Source organism: Danio rerio, chromosome 17 (assembly GCF_049306965.1).
Source record: "Danio rerio strain Tuebingen ecotype United States chromosome 17, GRCz12tu, whole genome shotgun sequence".
NCBI classification, from domain to species: domain Eukaryota; kingdom Metazoa; phylum Chordata; class Actinopteri; order Cypriniformes; family Danionidae; genus Danio; species Danio rerio.
Genome location: NC_133192.1, coordinates 48,244,994 through 48,266,480, shown reverse-complemented (window position 1 = coordinate 48,266,480; position 21,487 = coordinate 48,244,994). Strand labels below are relative to the sequence as shown.

The following is a 21,487-nucleotide window of genomic DNA, read 5'->3' as shown; positions in this document are numbered from 1 at the left end:
TAGGCCTACGACAAAAGCTATTAAACTGCCCTTCGTGCCAAATGAGCAGGCCATACAGAGCTTAGACCCTTCCCCCCTCCTCCCCGCGCTCTCCATTGGTTCACACACATTCATTCAACTCATCCTCAAGACGTGATTGGCCAGATTTTTTGTCATTCATCCTCGCCTTTCGCAATTGGCGGGTCTCAGTTAACTAATGCGAGAAATCCATGTTCTCAGGTTTTGACATGTCACTAGAGCAAAACCAGCCGTCCGGTCAGAAGTAGAGAGGAGCTTCATTCCCCCGCACATGTCACAAGTAGACTTAAAGCCGATTTACAGCGTCCGAACTGAACTAAGCATCTGCCCCGACATTATGCAAACCTCCCAAAGTTGTGCACTTCTTCACCTGAATTGAGATGCGTCGTCGAAGCGTTTGTCGCCGGCCGGACGAAGCTGCGCGGACGGCGGACTGAGCGGATAAACGGGACTGGATGAATGTGACAGCTCGTCGCGTCGGTGAATGAAGAAGCACCAGCTACTCGCTTCTAAGCAAAACGCGTCCGAACATGGCTGACAGAACAGCTCCGAACTGTCATCTGCGACTCGAGTGGGTCTACGGCTACCGGGGACACCAGTGCCGCAACAACCTGTACTACACGGCCGCCAAGGAGATCGTCTACTTCGTCGCCGGCGTCGGAGTTGTGTACAACACACGGGAACACAAGCAGAAATTTTATTTGGGACATAACGATGACATAATCAGGTAGGCACATTCACGTGCATGTTTATTATTCGTCTTGAGGGAAATGTTCAAACTATTGCATTCAAAGTAGTGAACTAGTTCGCGTCAGCTGCTTATGTAAGAGGAACTGGAAAGTGGAGAGGAATGGAGGTGGAAGTTGCTGCGCGGAGGCGCTGTCCAGCACGCTGGCTGCTGAAGGTAATCTCCGCCCGATCACCTTCACCAGGGGCCGCTGGAGTGAGTGCTGGACAGCGCCTCGCGGAGCAGATCACTGGACACTCCGTGCGGGCTGTCACCGCGGAGGTATACAGTAAATATTTGTCTATCTATATGTGCCCTCTTAGTATTTTCACTTTATAGCAAAGAATTGGTTAAAAGCGAATAACTGAACACAAACACAGGAGACTGAGGAAAATGCTCATCTTGGAAAGAAAATTTCAGACGGCACTCAAAAGGTTTTTGCATCTGAACTACTTCATTTTTTTCAGTAAATGTTAATTTATATTACACTTAAAAAAATGAAAGAATAATTTCACATGGCACCATATGAGCAAACAGACATACAGTATAGGTACTATAAAGATACAATCTTGATAACATTCATGTGTGTGATCAGATCCTGCCATATACGAAGTTCTTTAAAGATCTGCATACTGTATGTCACACATCAGGAATCAAAAATCTCTTGTTGTGGACCTCCAGATACATGTACATGAAAACAACACTTCCAATTAAAACATTAATATCCTTCTTAATCAAGAATATTATCCCAATATGAAGACATTTCATAGGATTGTTGTCTTTAGGAAAGGGACGGTTCTACACCTCATGCCATTCATCTACAGATGGATGATCTTCCTTAAAGCATTAGTTTGCAATGGCCTTTTTATTGGTTGGTAGTAATGTATTAGGAAAGTATATATTTCTTATGTATTGTATTTTTTAAGAATACATTCCCAAGTACATGATATTAAAGCTACACTCTAGATTAGGTCCCATTATTGCATTTATCTCTTAATTTTTTCAATTATTTAAAATTTAGCTAGACAGATGATGAGAGAGAGATGAAAGGATAGGATTGGTAAAGGTCCACAAACCTTTGGATTCGAACTCAGAACACCTAAAGCACGTTTTTGCTATATGTTAAAGCACTATCCACTAGGCTATCACTGCTGATGCATTGCTTTAAAAAAATGTTTTAAATTCACTAGTCAGGGAGATGCTGCACTGTGTCCTAGTGTTTTGTGGCAATTTAAAAGGAAGTTTAACATTGGAGACATCTGCTTTTCAAGAAGGGTATAAATAAATAGAGGACGGAGCCAGCTCCAACTGAGAAGGTCAGCTCCAAGTGGGCTCTACAAACCTGGCGTTTTCATTGATTCATATAACATCTTGTACATGGCATTGAGTCCAACCAATTGTGTTTTATTAACGTCTACACCAGATATACTCAAAGTAGGGTCCACAAGATAAAGTTGGCCCATGGTAACCTTAGGTTTGGCCTGCCATCTCATCTTAAAAAAAGGATGTTTCACATGAATCAGACCTTTAAAATGTAAATACTGTCACTTGATAGATCGAGGACGAGACATCAGTGAGCAAATCTAGACTAGTGTAGTCAATATTGAGCTCCATTGTGTTATAAATGGGATTGTTTATGTTTTTACTATTAGAACTTGATTATAATATGTTATAAATTATACTGCATCATTAATTAATTTGTTTTAAAGCAACTTTTTTTAAAATAATAATTAAATAATAAGCAAATGAGCAATTTTAATGTCATACGTTTTGGTATATTTAACTTCGGCCCACAGCTCTTAATCAAGTTTGGTTTTTGCCCCTTTATAAGAAAAAGTTTGGGGACCCCTGGTCTATGCCTACCTCAACCCTAAACCCAACATACTTGCGGCGTATCACCCTCCTGCTTTGCAGTGACTTGTGTTTCTCTGGCATTTCATTGCTCGGTCTCTGAATGGCTGTTGAAAGCCAAAACGCTTCCTTCCTCAACTGCCGAACTGATATGCTACTTTAAATTCTGAAGGTGTGGGCACATTTGTCATTGTTTGGCAAATGTTCTTGGACTAAGTACAGCTATTTCAATAGGAATCTAGGTTTGCTCTAAATTCGATGGGCCATTTGTCTATGGTGATTCTCCTCATTGACCATCAGAAAGCGTTATAATCAATATGCAATAGATTTTTACTCACTTTTAATGATAAAAATCTCACTAATGTGAATTTTTTTTTAACAATGAAATAATATTATTACTTAATGTTGATTTTTTCACTCTCTACTAGAAAAGTAACTGATTTAGATTTTAAGAATGAAAATATTTTGTACATTAGCACTGGCTATCTCCTGTTTGACACTGTCCAGTTTGTTTACTAAATAAAACCAAAAAGCATGTTTTTTTCTATAAAAAGTTTTGCTATACTAACCATATTTTAACCATGGTATTGTAGTATATCTGTGCTTATACGAATGGTAATCAGTCTGCCAAACCATGGATACTTGCTGCACTTTTACTACAATAAAACTAATGTTAATTATCATAAGAGTTAAATAAGTTACTAAATTGAGTTTTACCTATGAGACTATAAAAAAGTGTGTCATGTAATATGATTATTAGTGTGAATGAAATTTATTTATAGGAAATTCATCTTTATTTCTATAGTGATTTTACAATGTCGATTGGGTCAGAGCAGCTTAACATAGAAGTTCTAGTCAATAGAAACTGTGTCAGTCCAGTGTTTAGAATTGAAGTTCAGTTTAGTTCAGTTCATTCATTCATTCATTTTCTTTTCGGCATTGTCCCTTTATTAATCTGAGGTCGCCACAGCGGAATGAACCACCAATTTTTTTCTACGCAGCGGATGCTCTTCCAGCCACAACCCATCTCTGGGAAACATCCACACTCACTCATTCAAACACACACACATACACTACGGACAATTTAGCTTACCAAATTCACCTGTACCGCACGTCTTTTGATCGTGGGGGAAAACTGGAGAACCTGGAGGAAACCCACACGAGTTTAGGGAGAGCATGCAAACTCCACACAGAAATACCAACTGACCCAGCCGAGGCTCGAACCAGCGACCTTCTACATACTGCGCCACTTCTTTGCCTAGTTCAGTTCAGTTTTCAAGTCCAAAGACTAGAGAGCAAATCCAGAGATGTGCAGCTCTACAAGTGCCAAACCAAGCAAGCCAGTGGCGACAGTGGCGAGGAACAAACTTCACCACTTGACGAAAGTGAAGGAATAGAAAAAAAAAATATATCTTGAGGCTCAGTTGGGCTTGACCACTACTCCTGAGGCCAGACATCTGGTCAAAAGAATCAGCTGATGAATCACAGTGCATCTGTTTATCATCTCCCAGCTCAATGATCTAGGTACTTTTCTTTTTTAGATTAGTGAATACTTTTAAGTTTGGACATACTACTCACCTCACATTTTGTTTTTCACTGTAGTATGAAAGTCGGTATATTCAGATGCAGGGTGTGAGATTAGTTATTAGTGTGTAGGAAATGTGAAATATAAAAAATCTAGAGTGAATCTGAATCTTGAGGAGTGACAGAAGAGCTCTGCCACTCTAATCTGTATATATTGCTGAAGTTCCAGCTGGCATTGATTCTTGTTTCCTGATCTCACAACCAGAAACCATACCTGCAGACTTAGAAATGTTGTTGTTTTTAGGATGATTTGATCTGAAGTGGCACGTTGGCTTAGTGGTTACTATGGTTGTCTTACAGCAAGAAGGTCGCTGGTTCAAGTCCTGGCTGGTTCAGTTTGCATTTCTGTGTGGAGTTTGCATGTTCCTCTCATGTTTGCATGGATTTCCTCCGGGTGCTCCAGTTTCCCCCACAGTCCAAACACGTCTTATAGATGAATTAGACTAAATTAGCTGTACTGTTGGAAGGGGAGTGTGTGTGTGTGGGTTTTTTTCCAGCACTGAGGGTTGCGGCTGGAAGGGCAACCACTGTATAAAATGTTTTTTAGAGTAAATGGCACTTCATTCTGCTGTGGTGACCCCTGACAAACCAGAAATTAAGCTGAGTGAGTGAGTGATGTATATAACAAGTTTTACTTTAAAAACTAAGCAGCTATAATCATATTTGTACAATAAGTCTTAAATGAAATTTGTGAGATCTGATTGTCAACAGCCAAAGTTTGACTGCGTCTGTACATCAGCCAATCAATGGAATTGCTGTGCTATATGTGGTGTTGGTATAGTACATTAGTATATGTGTGTAAATATCCAAAATCCATGTTTATTCATAAGGAATGTTGTGAATCTATGCATAGTAAAATATTTATGACAAAAAAAGTATTGTAACATGGTCAAACTATGTGTATTGCCACAATTAAATTTCATAATTCATTTCGTTTCAACTTTTGACGTTTTTGCTGTTTTTATCGTAACCGTCAATCTTATGGAACATAAAATAGTTGCGTATTACAGTAAAATCAGTGGTGGATTCAGGCATGGGCGATTAGACATACGCAATATCACATTCTGACGATATGATAACCTTTCACGGTTTTAAGGTATACTGCTCTAAAATATGTTCTTTTTAAATGTCAACTTCTTCCGCTAAAATATTAAAAAATTTGAGCAGTAAACATGTCAGGCTAAATAATTTTAAAAAATCATAGACTTCCTCTGTCTTCATTTGTTTTAAAAACACAGATTTCTTTGCAATATAAAATGGCATCTTTGGAAATCTTTTCTGCTGGAGATACTGTTGTCCTAAAAAAGCTTAAAAAAAAAAAAAAAAAAACGTAAATAAAAAAATCTAACACATACCTTAGAAACGGTATTACAGAAAATGTTGGCGGTTTTAATACCTTAATATTTCCAAACTGTGATATTCCTTGAAAACGGTTATCATCCCATGCCTATGGGCAATATGGGCAATCAGCCAGGGCAGCATCTTGCTGGGGGCGGCATGGGGGATGGAAAAAAAGTTCCTCAGTAAAAGCTTTGAGATAAAACCAGTGAAGAGCTTTTGAGTAAAAGCTTTTTAAAAGATTTACCATAAGTGTATCAATTTAAAGTGATTATCCCAGAATAAAGATGTTAGGGGCTATTCACATTTGCAGTCTTTTGCACATGCAAACAACGTTGATGAAAACAAATTTCCGCATTTGTGCAGAAAGCCATTCCCGTGCACCTCATAGGTGCTTCTTCCCGATCCTGGTTGTTTACATGTACGTCGATATGCATCAAAATGCAAGTTAGTAAAACTAAAGTTGATATAATATGATGATGATGATGATGATGATGATGATGATGATGATGATGAGGATGATGATGATGATGTCACATCGACTAAGCACGGATACCAAGTATAAAGGAGGGATAATGAGTCAGGGAAGTAAGACTTCGTAACAATAATTCTCAGATAATTCAATAAAACAGATTTTTTGTGTTCTATAGAACTGTCATAATTAATATTCATGCAAAAGTCTTAGAATAATACTCCAGTTGTGTCTTATATTTAAAGTATATGTATAGTCATACATAGTGTGTTTATTACAGAAACACCATCTGACTCAGCTGAGGCTCAAACCAGCAACCTTCTTGCTGTGAGGCGTTAGCACTACCTACTGCGCCACTGCGTCAGGGCTGGAAAACCTGATTAATAAAATCTACAATTATCAATGCTAAAATTCGTTGTCAACAAATGCCATTATCGATTAGGCTTCTCACGACTGATCGTTTATTTAATATTAATATTATATATTAATATTTAAAAATAATTATATTGCTTAATATCTTATTGCCATTGTGCTTATGTTGTCATTTTCATTATGAGGATATGATTGAAGTGCATGGCATGTCAGATACTAGAGAGTGGGGCTGGGCGATATGGCAAAAATGCAATCTCGATAATTATTTTCCATATTGAATGATAACGTTACATATTTCGATATCAGTTGTTAATGCTTCCAGATTTAAAAGTGTACCCAAAAATGACTGAAGCCACAAAAATGAGAGGGTCCATTAAATGGCATAACACATTTCAGACCGATAAAATTTCAGTGGCCGAAAATGAGGTACATCTCTAATATCAATACACTTTTAGATTCCCATGGTTGCATGTTGCATGCAATTCTGCTGTGGCTCATACATTAATATTGAGTAAAAATGTCTAGAGCTTATCATTGTTATTGAGATAGATATTATCGTGATTCGATACATTATCGATATATAATAAGAGAATTTAATTGGTCAGAGGATTTAAAGAGAAACTGATGTATGCAGTGAGATCAGATTGCAAACTTAGAATGATTATATCTTCTTAACGCTAATGTTCTCCCTGTTTTGAAGCACACTAGATTATAGATGTCATTAAGACTAACATACTGACTCTAACATCTAAAAATCTTTAATATGATTTCACTGGGACCTATATTATCATGAATTGTTGTTATTATCATGACCCCTTAGATCTTAGGTTACCTAAGGTCACCATGATTTTGATGTATGCTATATTACTTTGCATTTTAAAAATATTCAGGGTTTATCAGCGTTTAACATTAGTATTAAATCAGGTATTTACCAATAGCTGTATTCATATGCAGCTGAAGGTGGTTTTAGGTGATGATGAAGACATTAAAATTCAGTCACATGACCATCAAGGTTACGGCATCCTACAGGAGAGCATGCATGTGTGTCTGCGTCTGTGGGTGTGTTGTACGTGTGTGTGGTGTGTTAGTGAGAGCTGGAGGGGATGGTGTTCAGCCTCGCCGCCGGTCATCTGCCTCAATTCTCTATTATTAATTAGCTGACAGAGAAACTGACCTCAGTTACCTTACATTTGTGTGAATGCGTGAATGCTTTGGCGAACACACCATCTTGCATGCGCTGATATTTGCACATGGTTATGATTACATTTGAATATTTGCATTTTTTAAAATGTAAAGCATTACATTTACAACCAGTTACATACATCTATTTGACTGACACAGTATTTCCCAGCGGTGCATTTGTGTGTCAAATGTCTCATAGGAAGCCATCCATCTCTGGTTACTTCAGTATGAGAATGTGACCCAGTGCTTGACTTTCTGGGAGGGCCATTATAGACTATTCATGCATATCAGATGCGTCCATATGCCAGCAGTGTCCTATTATTAAGCTATCAGCACAGGTATCTAAATACACAGAAGTCATAAGTGATATGCGATAGTGCTTTTACTCAATACTGTGTTGATGCATCTTTGGCAGCAATTACAGCTTCAAGTCTTTTTAAATATGATGCCACAAGCTTGGCACACCTGTCGTTGAGAATTTTTGCCTATTCTTCTTTGTAGTACCTCTCATGCTCTATCAGGTTTGATGGAAAGCGATGGTGCATAGCCATTTTTAGATCTCTTCAGAGATGTTTAATAGGATTTAGGCCTGGGCTCTGGCTGGGCCACTCAAGGACACTTAAGGACATTGTTGTGAAGCCATTTCATTGATATTTTGGTGGCATGGTTTGGGTCATTGTCCTGCTGGAAGATGAACCGTCGCCCCAGTCTGAGGTCTGGAGCTCTCTGAAGCAGGTCTTCATTCAGGATGTCACTATTTATTGCTGCATTCATCTTTCCCTCTATTCTGACTAGTCTTCCAGTTCCTCCTGCTAAAAAACATCCTGACAGCATGATGCTGCCACCACCATGCTTCACCGTAGGAATGGTTTTTGCCTGGTGGTGACGGTGCCTGGTTTTCTTTAAACGTAATGCCTGGCATTCACTCCAAAGAGTTCAATTCTCATTAGACCAGATAATTTTGTTTCTTATGGTCTGAGAGTCCTTCAGATGCCTTTCGCCAAATTCCAGTCGGGGAGTGGCTTCCGTCGGGCCACTCTACCATACAGGCGTGATTGGTGGATTGCTGCACAGATGGTTGTGCTTCTGTAAGATTCTCTCTCTCCACAGAAGAATGCTGGAGCTCAGACAGTGTGACCACTGGGTTATTGATCACCTCCCTTATTAAGGCCCTTCTTTGTCGATCACTCAGCTTATATGGCCAGCCAGCTCTAGGAAGAGTCTTGGTTCTTCCCAACATTTTCCACTTACGGATGATGGAGGCCACTGTGCTTATTGGAACATTCAGAGCAGCAGAAATTTTTCTACAACCTTTCCCAGCTTTGTGCCTCGAGACAATCCTGTCTCGGAGGTCTACAGAGTGCTTCATGCTTGGTTTGTGCTTTGAATCCATTTTGGAATAAGGCTGTGACAAAAAAAAAAAAAAAAAAAGTTAAGCGCTATGAGCACATTCTGGATACACTGTAAGCAAACAATAAGAATATGCATACATTTAATACAAGACAATTAGATAATCATATACTAAAAGAAAGATATCGAACAAAAAAGAAGATATTACAAATATATTCCATATATTCAGTAACAAAAAAAGTAATGAGAGGGGCAAAAATTCAGTATTAAAGTAAACAACCAATGTCGAGCACGTTTATTTACTTACAAATAGTAACATAAGAGTTTCATAATTATAAAAGTAACTAATTACCAGGGAAAGTATCTATTGCATTACTTAAAAAATCTAATGTTAAATGACAAAAAAATAAAAAATATAAATTAAAATATAAAATATGAATATAAACATTGTACACGAATCTATGCTATTTTAATGTTGTTGTGGGACAAAGTGAGAGTTATCGCCTTGTGTGCTTCATTAGATTAAAGAGTTACTTATCACTGATGAAGAGAGACTCTTTTTTTCATAGGCATAAGTTGCCTGATACATAAACATTCTTGCCTTTCACCTCAGCAAGGGAAAAGTAGTGCTTATATTTCCAGTGTGCAAACACTACCTTTGAACTTGTTGGATTCACCATAGTTCTGACTCTTGGTCTCTTGGCCACTGACTGTGCATGTCTGTGAATACCCGCACTACTCTGCCTCTAATTGGCACACGATGGAAATGAACTCTATCTAAGCCAATCAGCACATTCTCCGTTACACCACATTCACTGTAAACGACTATAAAAAAAGTAAATATTACAAAATAAATTAAAATGATTATTTATTTTATAAATTATTTATTGAAAAATATTATATTCTTATTTCTTATGGAATGAATCATGTATATATATAATTATATATATATAATTCTGGGGGGCTAATAATCAACTGTGTATATATATATATATATATATATATATATATATATATATATATATATATATATATATATACATACAGTTGAAGTCAGAATTATTAGCCCCCCAGAATTATTAGACCCCGTGTTTATTTTTCCCCCCAGTATCAACACATTTAAACATCTAACACATCTAAACATAATAGTTTTAAGGCTTAACTAGGTTAATTAGGTCAACTAGGCAGGTTAGGGTAATTAGGCAAGTTATTGTATAATGATGGTTTGTTCTGTAGACTATCAAAATAATTTTGTCCTTAAAATGGTATTTAAAAAATTAAAAACTGCTTTTATTCTAGCCGAAATAAAACAAATAAGACTTTCTCCAGAAGAAAAAATATTATCAGACATGCTGTGAAAATTTCCTTGTTCTGTTAAACATAATTTGGGAAATTCAAAAATTCATAGGGGGGCTAATAATTTATTCAGCACGTTTTTACGCAGCAGATGCCCTTCTAGCTGTAACCTATCTTGGGGAAACATCCACACACACACACACTCATACCCTACGGACAATTTACCTTACCCAATTCACCTGTACCTTGTCTTTGTACTGTGGGGGGAACCAGAGGAAACCAACGTGAACGCAAGCAGAACATGCAAACTCCACACAGAAACGCCAACTAACCCAGCTGAGGCTCGAACCAGTGACCTTCTTGCTGTGAGGCGACAGCATTACATACTGCGCCACGTCACGTCAGAACAGCCGACGTCATATTAAAGCTAGTGTTTATATATTCTCTACTGTAATGTCTAAAGTGATGACAAAACAGGTAATTTTGCTGAAATTTTAAGATTATAAGTCTAAATAGCATGAAATGCCATTAGTCTACAGAGATTTCCCAGTATTTTTTAGTTGCAATTTAGAGATCCCAATATTACTATGATATGAATACAGCACTACAGCATACAAAGACAGAGGTAGACTTAGAAAGTCATTTACCTGTTTAATACTGATTTGATTACCTGTAGTTTGATATTACGCTGTTTTTCTTTCAGGGCTTATTATGCATCTCTTTCACCATCTTGTGGATGAACATCGTCAACCATTTTTGTTCAAAAACAGGCTAATGGCCGCCAACGCAGTCTCTCTCAGAAATGATAAATATTTAAAATACGCACTGTCCTTATAAATACACTGCAATGTTGTAATCAAAACAACTACATTTTTTTGACAACAGCAGCAATATTTGTCAAACTGTAGAGTGTCCTTTGCATGTTGCTGTATGTGGGCGGAGTAATACAAAAGGGTGAGGGGTGAAGAGGTGGTACGAGCGCTGTTACTGGCAGAATATCGCACGGCTATCAATCAATCCGATTCAATAACAGAACTGTTATATAAATATAAATTTGAAGAAAAAAGAAGATTTAGAGAAAAGATTTTGTCAACACATTTATAAACATAATAGTTTTAATGATTAATTTCTAATCTTTGCCATAATGACAGTACATAATATTTGACTAGATGTTTTTCAAGATACCAGTATTCAGCTTAAAGTGACATTTAACCTAGTGGCTTTACTAGGTTAATTAGGCAAGTTACTTGGCAAGTCATTCTACAACAGTGGTTTGTTCTGTAGACTATTAAAATAATATTCACAAAAATAGAAATAACACTCTTAAAATGGTTTTAAAAAATGTAATAAGGCTTTTGTTCTAGCCGATATAACACATATGAGACTTTCACCAGAAGAAAAAAATATTATCGGAAATACTGTAAAAAAAAACCTTGATCTATTAAACATCATGTGGAAAATAATTAAAAAAAAATATTTACAGGAGGGAGAAAATTTTTGACTGTATTTAAGAATAACAGACTTTTTAGCACCTTTCTTTTGTTTTATATTCTGGTATTATTTCCATAGCAGCCAAGCACATTCTCCAATTAGTTTGACCATGATGGATCCTGATGGTTTCATTTTTAGATGCTTCATCAAAATTTAATTACATTGCTAAAAAACAAATAGCAAAATATTGATTTTGTTTCATAAAAAATGATTTCAGAGTGATATGCTAATTATATTGTACTAATATTTTGAAGAAGTTACTTAAAATTGTAATAAATACTGTAGTGAATCATCCTGTTTCATCCAAACATAATTTAATATTCTAACCATAGCTAAAAAGAACAAAAAAAGAGGGATTTCTTGTTGTTGACATGGGATAGTAGTTGATGGTTGGTTTGTATCCTGTTATTTGCCCTTGAGAAGAAAGCTCGGTGGGAGGTGTAGGATGGAGCCCAGAGCTGAGCTACAGATGTTGAACAGCAGCTCGTGTGTGTGTGTGTGTGTGTGTGTGTGTGTGTGTGTGTGTGTGTGTGCACGTGAGACAGATCGAGAGACCCTCTCATACCTAACAGGCGTGATGCTGTTTATATCGTACTGCGAGTTGGTCTGAATCAACTCTATTAAGCAAGCTGTGTGATCATGCTGCGCTGTGCCCAGAACTGCTGATACATGTCCCCATTCTTTGTAAACATTACGTGACAACATTCCCTCAGGTAAGCAGCAAAGTAAGCACATGAAATATTTAATTTTGAGCTGAAATGAATGTGTCTCCATAGGTAAACATGTTTAAACATTTATAGTTATAGTTAACCTATATATCAGTCCCTCCAGGATTTTACGGGTCTGTTTTCCAGATTTTTTATTGTAGTGGAATTTTTATTCTTGCAAATAGTATTTTACATTTTAGATTTTTAAGACCTAAACTGATTTTGCAGCAACATTTCTTAAAATAATGTATGTGGCATGTTTGTGGCATTTTTTTTTTTGTGTTTATATGCAGCAAAAAAATATTACAACAGTCTTTATTGTATTTTTACATGTCAAGAAACATTGGGTTCTGTAAGTTATAAAATAACACATCACAAATTAGTTTCAATATTTCAAACGTAACCAAGTAACAATGAAAGTCATTGGGTTCTATTTTAATGATCTTGGCGCAAAGTCTAAAGCACATGGCCCAAAACCATTAAGGGGTGTCCGAATCCACTTTTGCTATTTTAAGGATGAAAAAATATGGTCTACGCCCTGGCACATGGTCTAACAGGATTGTACTTATTTTGTTAAGATACATGCATTGAACGAATCAGAGTCTCATTTCCTTTTCCCTTTAAGAGTCTGTTGCGTTGCACCATGGCACATTTGCTTTTCACATGGCGGACTTTGTTCTAGGAAAAACTGAATTCTTCACTTGCGGGAAAACATAACAGTCTATCTGCAGCACGAGGATAAAGAATGAGCCTCTTTTATTCAACCTCTTTACTTTACTTTTATTCTCTACTTTACTCCTTTACTTTCGTGGATAAGGAAAGGGTGTTATATGCACTCCACTGAAGACCATTCACAGAAGATCCATTATCCTACATATTTAACTTTGTTTGTTAAGCGCAAAAATAGTTTTTTCAAAACTATTTCTAAATTCAGTTCTAATTTCCAGCAAATTAATAAATTAACAATATTTTTTTTATGCAGCAGATGCCCTTCCAGCCTCAATACATGCCTTGGAAACATCCACACACCCATTCACACTTATACACTACGGAAAATTTAGCCTACCCAATTCACCTGTACTGCATGGCTTTGGACTGTGGGGAAAACCGGAGCACCCGGAGGTAACCCACGCGAACGCAGGGAAAACATGCAAACTCCACACAGAAACACCAACTGACCTAGCCAAGCCTTGAGCCAGTGACCTTCTTGCTGTGAGGCAACAGCACTACCTACTGCACCCCTGCGTCGCCCATATTTATGTACAGTAGAAAATAATAATTTTTGTAACATTTTAATACTTTAATTTTTTGTCATATGTAAACATATTTGTGTGTTGCTGTACATCCTGTGTGTATTAAGCAATATGTAAGCATCTGGATCTGCATCTGGATCTGGACTTTAGACCAGCTTTTACTTGGCCCATTAATTTAAAATAAAATGTCAAAATAAATAAATAAAAATATGAATATTCATTCATTCATTCATTCATTCATTCATTCATTCATTCATTTTCTTTTCGGCTTAGTCCCTTTATTAATCCGGGGTCACCACAGCGCAATGAACCGCCAACTTATCCAGCAAGTTTTTACGCAGCGGATGCCCTTGCAGCCGCAACCCATCTCTGGGAAACATCCACACACACATTCACACACACACTTATACATTACGGACAATTTAGCCTACCCACCGGAGCACCCGGAGGAAACCCACGCGAAGGCAGGGAGAACATGCAAACTCCACACAGAAACACCAACTGAGCCGAGGTCTGAACCAGCGACCCAGCACCTTCTTTCTGTGAGGCGACATAAATAAATAAATAAAAATTACTAATGTTTTGCTTCTTACACCTTCTTTACATACCTGAAACTTGCCTACAGCACTTATTTATTGTTGCTCTTATAGTTGCGTAAATTGCTTCCTTGTCCTCATTTGTAAGTCGCTTTGGATAAAAGCGTCTGCTAAATGACTAAATGTAAATGTAAGCATTGATCCAGCTTCAGCTGTTGTTTTTGACTTTTTGAAAAAAAACAAAAAAAAAACAAATAAATGCTGTCTTTGTAAGTATCTACACGCAGTATACACTGTCATGTCTTACTATAAAAGGAAAAAAAAGTTTTACAGTAGATTGATTTAAAATTTGCATTGTATTACATTTTTATTGATATTACTGTGACTTTGTTTTGGTTGTTTTACTTTATAAGAAAACAGTGTCATAAAGGTCTTTCAATACAGCACTCAAAACATTTTAAATTAAAGAGACTTTAATTGGCCTTTTTTGTCCTTTTGGAGTGCAAGTCCCTATATTGTATGCAAAACAGCACCCATGCCATTCTGCAAAATATCTACTTTTGTGTTCCATAGAGGTCACAAATGAGTTGATGAGCAAGAATTTAATGTTAAAAGTGTTTAAGTGTAAATGTCAATATTTAGTTCTCCTTTAATCTCTCAAAACAGCATTTTACAAGCTTAAAATAACCACATCCAAAGTAAACCAAGACTGATGTTTCCAACCCTGAAATGTCTGCATGTGAGCATACATGATTGCCATGGGCAGGTGTACGATGGTCACGCTCCTGAGGCTGTATGCCCCCAGACGCCTCTTTGTTTACTACAGGTGTTCAAAATAATTAATGGAGGCAGACGGAGACTGGACACATCGGCAAACCAATGAGCAACAGTGACTGAAAAAGATGGAAAGACACAGCTAGCTGCACTCACCCATCTTTCATGTGACTGGATACTAATGTAGGGCTGTCACGGTAAATCATTTTTGCTGTGTGATGTATTGCCACAGAAATGATTGCGATAAGTGATCCTATTAGGTCTGTCACAATAATGAATATTTTGACTCATTTTTGGTGATGCAACATATATAAACCATAAATAAAAAAATGTTATCAACATTTTAGCTGATTGTTTAACATCTCTATTGCACATGTCAGTGTCAGTATAAGTAAAAAAAACACTATAGTATTTACTATAAATTACCATAGTATATTTTCTGACAACTGTAAATAGATCTGGTAATAATAATAATAATTCGTTACATTTATATAGCGCTTTTCTGGGCACTCAAAGCGCTTTACACAATGGGGGGGGAATCTCCTCATCCACCACCAGTGTGCAGCATCCACCTGGATGACGCGACGGCAGCCATTTTGCGCCAGACCGCACACCACACACCAGCTGATTGGTGGAGAGGAGACAGAGTGATGATATGCCAATCATGATATGGGGAGGGTTAGGAGGCCATGATGGACAGAGGCCAGCGGGCAGATTTGGCCAGGATGCCGGGGTTAAACCCCTACTCTTTTTCGAAGGACATCCTGGGATTTTTAACGACCACAGAGAGTCAGGACCTCGGTTTAACGTCTCATCCGAAAGACGGCGCTCACTGAGCAGTATAGAGTCCCCGTCACTATACTGGGGCATTAGGACCCACACAGACCGCAGGTTGGGCGCCCCCTGCTGGCCTCACTAACACCACTTCCGGCAGCAACCTAACTTTCCCAAGTGGTCTCCCATCAAGGTACTGACCGGGCGCAGCCCTGCTTAGCTTCAGTGGGCGACCATGTGAGAGTTGCAGAGAGCTAACTGCCGGCTCTCTGCAACGGTAGCAGATATGGCAGCCTCTTACTTTTTACCTTGCACTTATTTGTTAACATTTATTATTATTTATTTAGGATATGAAGAGTTCAGATGCAAAACCCTCTAAATCCGTCATTATTCCTTTGTTATGTAAATCAGCATTTTTCTATCAGGCTCCACTGATTTACTTCAGAAGCTTCATTTTATAGGTAAATATAAGGTTATTAGCAAGTAAATAAAACAACATTTTCTTCAAAAATGTCACTTTAGACCCTTCTTTGGTTTTTAGCAAGGTAAATTTTCTTTTGCGCCAAAACCAGCTAAATCCATTTGTGCTTTTTTTTTTCTTTTTTAGCAAAAACCTCTAAATCCACCTAATAGGACAAAGTGTATTTAGCTGAAAAATCACAAAAAGATGAAATTGGAAATTATTTTACCAAACATAAAACACGGTAACACTTTACAATAAGGTTCATTAGTTAATGCATTTACTAACACGAACTCATCATGAACAACACTTGTACAGCATTTATTATTCATAATTGAACATTTACTAATGCATTATTACCATCCAAGTCCATGCTTGTTAACATTAGTTAATGCACCATGAGTTAACATGAACTAACAATGAACTTCTGTATTTTCATTAACTAACGTTAACTAGCATGAACAAATACAGTAGTAAATGTATTGTTCATTGTTTGTTCATGTTAGTAAATGAATTAATTAACATTAACTAATGAACCTTATTGTAAAGTGTGACCTAAAACACATTACACACACCACCTACAATTATAAATATAGATAAATCTGTGAAGTGACAGTTTTTTTCTGCTGTGGTAACCACTGATAAACCAGGGACAAAAGCAGGAGTAAAATTTAAAAAATCTGTCAAGTAAGTGCGTTAATCAATAACATTAAACTGACATTACTTAAATCTTAACAATATATTGTCATTTCTGTTATTTGGGATTTAAATTTATGTAAGTAGAGCAGTGTAAACATTGTAAACTAAACTTGATTCAAATAATGTAGTGTAAAAACATTGTGAAACATCAATATCTGTGCATTGTCCATTAATAAAAAAGTGATGTAATTTATTGAGGTGATATAAGTAATGTATAGTTTTATACATTAGGGGATGTCTCTCAGACACTTTTAGAAGCTGTCGTACATTCATTCTCACCATACTCGTAATCTTGATCTCTTATTCTTCTCTTGTTTAACCTCATGGCATCCATCTTTGATAAAAGAACAGAATCTTAACTTCATTATTTGTGAAAACGACTTGCCGTTTAATGTATAGTAAATCGGACCCATTCAAAGTAGCGTCATGAATGCGTTACACTTCCGACTGTATAGTGTGTTTTCTTTTCCTTACAATGCACAGAGTTTTGAAGTAAGGGACTTTTTCATCTGCCATTCACCAACAGTTGTACAAGCTTCGTCTTTTAAAATCTAAATTGAAAGCGGAGAAAAAAAGTCTCTTCATAAAAGCTGGCGTATCAGTGCACTGCTTACATTGAAAACATATTGGCTGTTTCTCAATATGCGTTCTTCAGTCGTGTGTTCTCGTGTTTTTGTGTAACATCATCATCAGCTGCCAAAGTTCAGTTTCAATACTCAAGATCACAAGAACAGAGGACGCTTGAAACTTTCTGGATGTTTTCTTGATATCGAGGACACACCCATGCAGACTTGGCACTGATCTTACTCAAGAAGTGCCAGAAGTCATTGCGACTAGAAGTGGGAAGTGCATCATTTTATATAAATTTATTATAAAAGTTCAAATATATAACTGATTTACCTCTGGAGTTTTCCTAAATAAAACGGTGAATATAAACATCACCATAGACATCTTAATAAAGAAATAAACACATTAAGGGTGTTTATTGGCTGAAATTCTTATTAAAATCTGTTATATTTATATTGTGCAACATATATTTATAATGTTTTTATGCATAGTATATATTTAAAAAAGGGGAAAAACAATAAATCCCAGTATGAATGCTGTAATGTTTAAATAATATTCCATTAAAAACACGTGAAGGTCATGTGACCTTCAGGAAGAACGCAGCATCTCATTTTTAACAGGACACGTTCTCTGTCCTTGTGGTCTCCTGAGTTCGTTTTCCTGAGGACACCTGGTAAAACCGGTCTCCACAAGAACACAAGTCCGTTCTCTGCATTCTAGGAATTGAGAAATATTATTGGATACGCACCTTCTGATTGGTTCTTTGGATAAAGCGGCTTTTGTTGTCAAAAGCAAGTGACGTTTAGAGGCTTTTGCCAACATACTGTGTTTGCCAACATACTGCGGCTTTTGAATGCGCTAAAATGTTTTATTCTAAAGTTTATTTAAATTCTGTGAGAGCAGTAATAGAGAATGTAAAATCTCAACGAATCAAATGTTTAAGACATGATTTTTTTATGTAAAAAGGAAGAGCGATATACACCCTTAAAAAATTATGTTTGCTGTTTGTTCAAACTAGTTATTTAAAATGAGCTGAAACAACAAGATTCTTAATCGTTTTGAGGTGGCAACTTAATAGTTTTATTAACAATCCACTTAAATTTGTCAATACTAATAGGTTAACCTTATTCCTTCATGTTGTCCTCACACAAATCGATTGAGTGGAATCACACATTATTAACGAAATTACTTTTGCTGCTTGTTCTAACAGCATATGTAATATGTTGAAACAGCAAAATTTAAAAGTTTTTTTGGGACAACTTAATTGCTTTATGTTCAATCCATTTACATTTACAAAAACGATTAACTGATTTGTGGTGGGACAACATAAAGGAATTAACAAGCTTCTTTTTTTTTAACAAATATATTTATTAACATTTTGTGCAGATACAATATCATATCCATACAAAAAAAGTAATAAATAAATCAAAGTTATAAATAAATAAATAAATAAATAAATAAATAAATAAATAAATAAATAAATAAATAAATAAATTAATTAATTAATAAATTAATTAATAAATTAATTAATTCATTTTCTTTTCAGCTTAGCTATTTTATTAATCAAGGGTCACCAACCACCAACTTATTCAGCATATGTTTTAAGCAGCGGATTCCCTTCCAGCCACAACTCAACACTGGCAAACACCCATACACTCTTGCATTCACACACACATACACTACGGACAGTTTAGTTTATTCAATTCACCTGTACCACATGTCTTTGGACTACACGGGGAGAACATGCAAACTCCACACAGAAATGCCAAATGACCCAGCTGGGGCTCGAACAAGCGACCTTCATCCTGTGAGGCTATTGTGCTAGCCACTGCTCCACTGTGATGCTTTAAAAAAATAAATACAAAAAAATACTAAAAAGGCTTTATTCCTCGATAGTGTCAATATTATAAATAAGATTTAAAATGAGACCTCATAACGAAAGACTCAATATTTTTAACTTTAAACACACAGAAAAAAAAGTCTTTGATCCATCTGTCTTAAGAATGTGGAGATGTTTGTTTCCACTTGAGAATAAGCCTCCTAGCCAATAATGTGTTGAAAGCAACAACATTCAGTGTTGTTGAAGGCAAATCTGGCCCAAAAGGAATTCCGAAAAGTGCTGTTAGAGGTTTTGGAGTGGCTGATATGTTAGACCAGATTTTTTTAAGTCTATAATGTGTAACCAAAAATTATTGAGCTCATGCCATTGTATAGCAGTCTGTTTAATTTAGTAACAGCAGTCGATTATTGTGACAGCCCTGTACTAGTGGACTGAACTTATGTACGCATGTCCCTTTAAAACGTTTATGTGCAGGATATTGGATAGGCTGTAGTCGAGGATTAGGTGACTTCAACATTTGCGTGCTGTTTGGTGGTTTGCCAGCGTTCACGTACGAGCGTGTGTGACTGACTGACATGATTGCTCATGCGAGGGGGGGAGGGTGGACATTGTGTCTCGTTTAAACCATGTGACCTTATCAGATGGAAGCTCTCTCTCTCTCTCTCTCAGCCATGCCCAAGTCCTTCTGTAAGCCATGTGCACTCGCATGCACTCATTTCTAATGTAATCCTTAATCTGCGCTGCCTCCTGATGCTCTTACTCTAATAGTATCAATGAGTTGGTTTGTGTGTGTGTGTGTGTGTGTGTGTGTGTGTGTGTTGGTAATTTGGGTTGTCAGTTTTAGCACAGATCATGTTCACACAATGTATGCTTGCCAGTCAAGGGTTTGGGGTAGATCGTGATCCCTGTGTGTGTGTGTGTGTGAGTGTGTGTGTTAAAAACTGGAGCTTCAGTTGCCTTGAGATTAAATGTAGGGGGTTTTATACCTTCTATATAAGCCCCTCTGGGTACACTCAGCTTGTTAGCGTTTTGTCAAAGGCCTTGGCAGCTTTCCACCTAACGTGATTGAACTATTGCTTGCACAGTAAAACCTCGTATGGAGACAGAAATCACCGGCCACTGAAATACTGTCAGACACTCGGGAGACGCTCGTATAGTGAAAACTGTGAAATATCGGCACATTATTTCTCAATAGTTTTAGCAAGTGGATTGATGCTTTAAATAAATTTCAAATACAGGTAGTAAGCTTTGGCGTTGTTTAGGTAAAGTGTTGTGTAGAATAAGAACTGCTTTTTCATTTGTGTCAACATAAAAAGTGTCATATTTTAAGGAATTATTCATGTATATAAAACTTAAAAAATGTTTTGAATGCAGCGCTCTCTTTTTCCTAATCTTGCTATTAATTCTCAATTAATAAATAAAAATCTGTATAGAAAATATGATAGGGATTCTCAGTTCTCAATATTAAGGTACTGTGTATCAAAAATACATCACAGAAATAAATAGTTGTTTTAAAATTTAAAGGGCACCTATTTTAACCCTTTACAAGATGCAAGATAAACCTTTGTTGTCTCCAGAATGTGTCTGTAAAGTTTCAGCCTTAAAATATCCATTAGGTTATTTATTACAGCCTCCAAAATCTGCCTATTTTGTTGTCTGAATACATTATAGCTGTTTTTGTAGCCTGTGGCTTTAAATCCAATTGAGCTGCTTCTACCCTTCTACCATTCCCATATGCATGTCTGCTTCTCATCAAACAGCACAGGGACAGAGACAGACTCGGTTGAAGCTGAAATAGAGATCATCAGTTAAAAATACCAAGTTTATTTGATGTATTTGTGGTGGAGTTTATTCAAGCCTTTCTGATATGATGAGTCTCACACAAATGGTGTTTGTAGTACACTCACACACACATATTAGTGTTTACTGACACCATGCGGCTGTGGTGATTATAGCGGTTAATAATTACATAGTGATGAGCTTTGTCCTAGATTTAAAGCAGGTAGAGGCAGTGGCGTAGCGGACGGGCCCGCAGGGCACGCACCGCGGGGGGGCCCCGCGTGATTAGGGGGCCCCACGTCGTCGCGATTTTCAATAATTGAAAATTCAGGAACCGCAATAATCAAACTCTTGGGAATAACTGTGGTCGGAACCAAAGTTCACAGGTCTGTGTGCTCTGAACACCTCTCAAGCGGT

At 36.9% G+C, this 21,487-nt stretch overlaps 1 protein-coding gene across 7 annotated transcripts in view; it reads left to right on the top strand.

Moving 5' to 3' along the window:
- Positions 1–232: 232 nt before the first annotated feature.
- The window catches only part of eml5 (EMAP like 5), a 247,950-nt gene continuing 226,695 nt past the window's right edge, over positions 233–21,487 (top strand). For all 7 annotated transcript variants that reach the window (XR_012392979.1, XR_012392978.1, XM_068214625.1 and 4 more), the window contains exon 1: positions 233–745. Coding sequence is in view for 5 of the 7 variants with exons in the window: in XM_068214625.1 (XP_068070726.1) it covers positions 549–745 (197 nt within the window). In the remaining 2 variants the exon portion in view is untranslated. The remainder of the gene's footprint in view (positions 746–21,487) is intronic.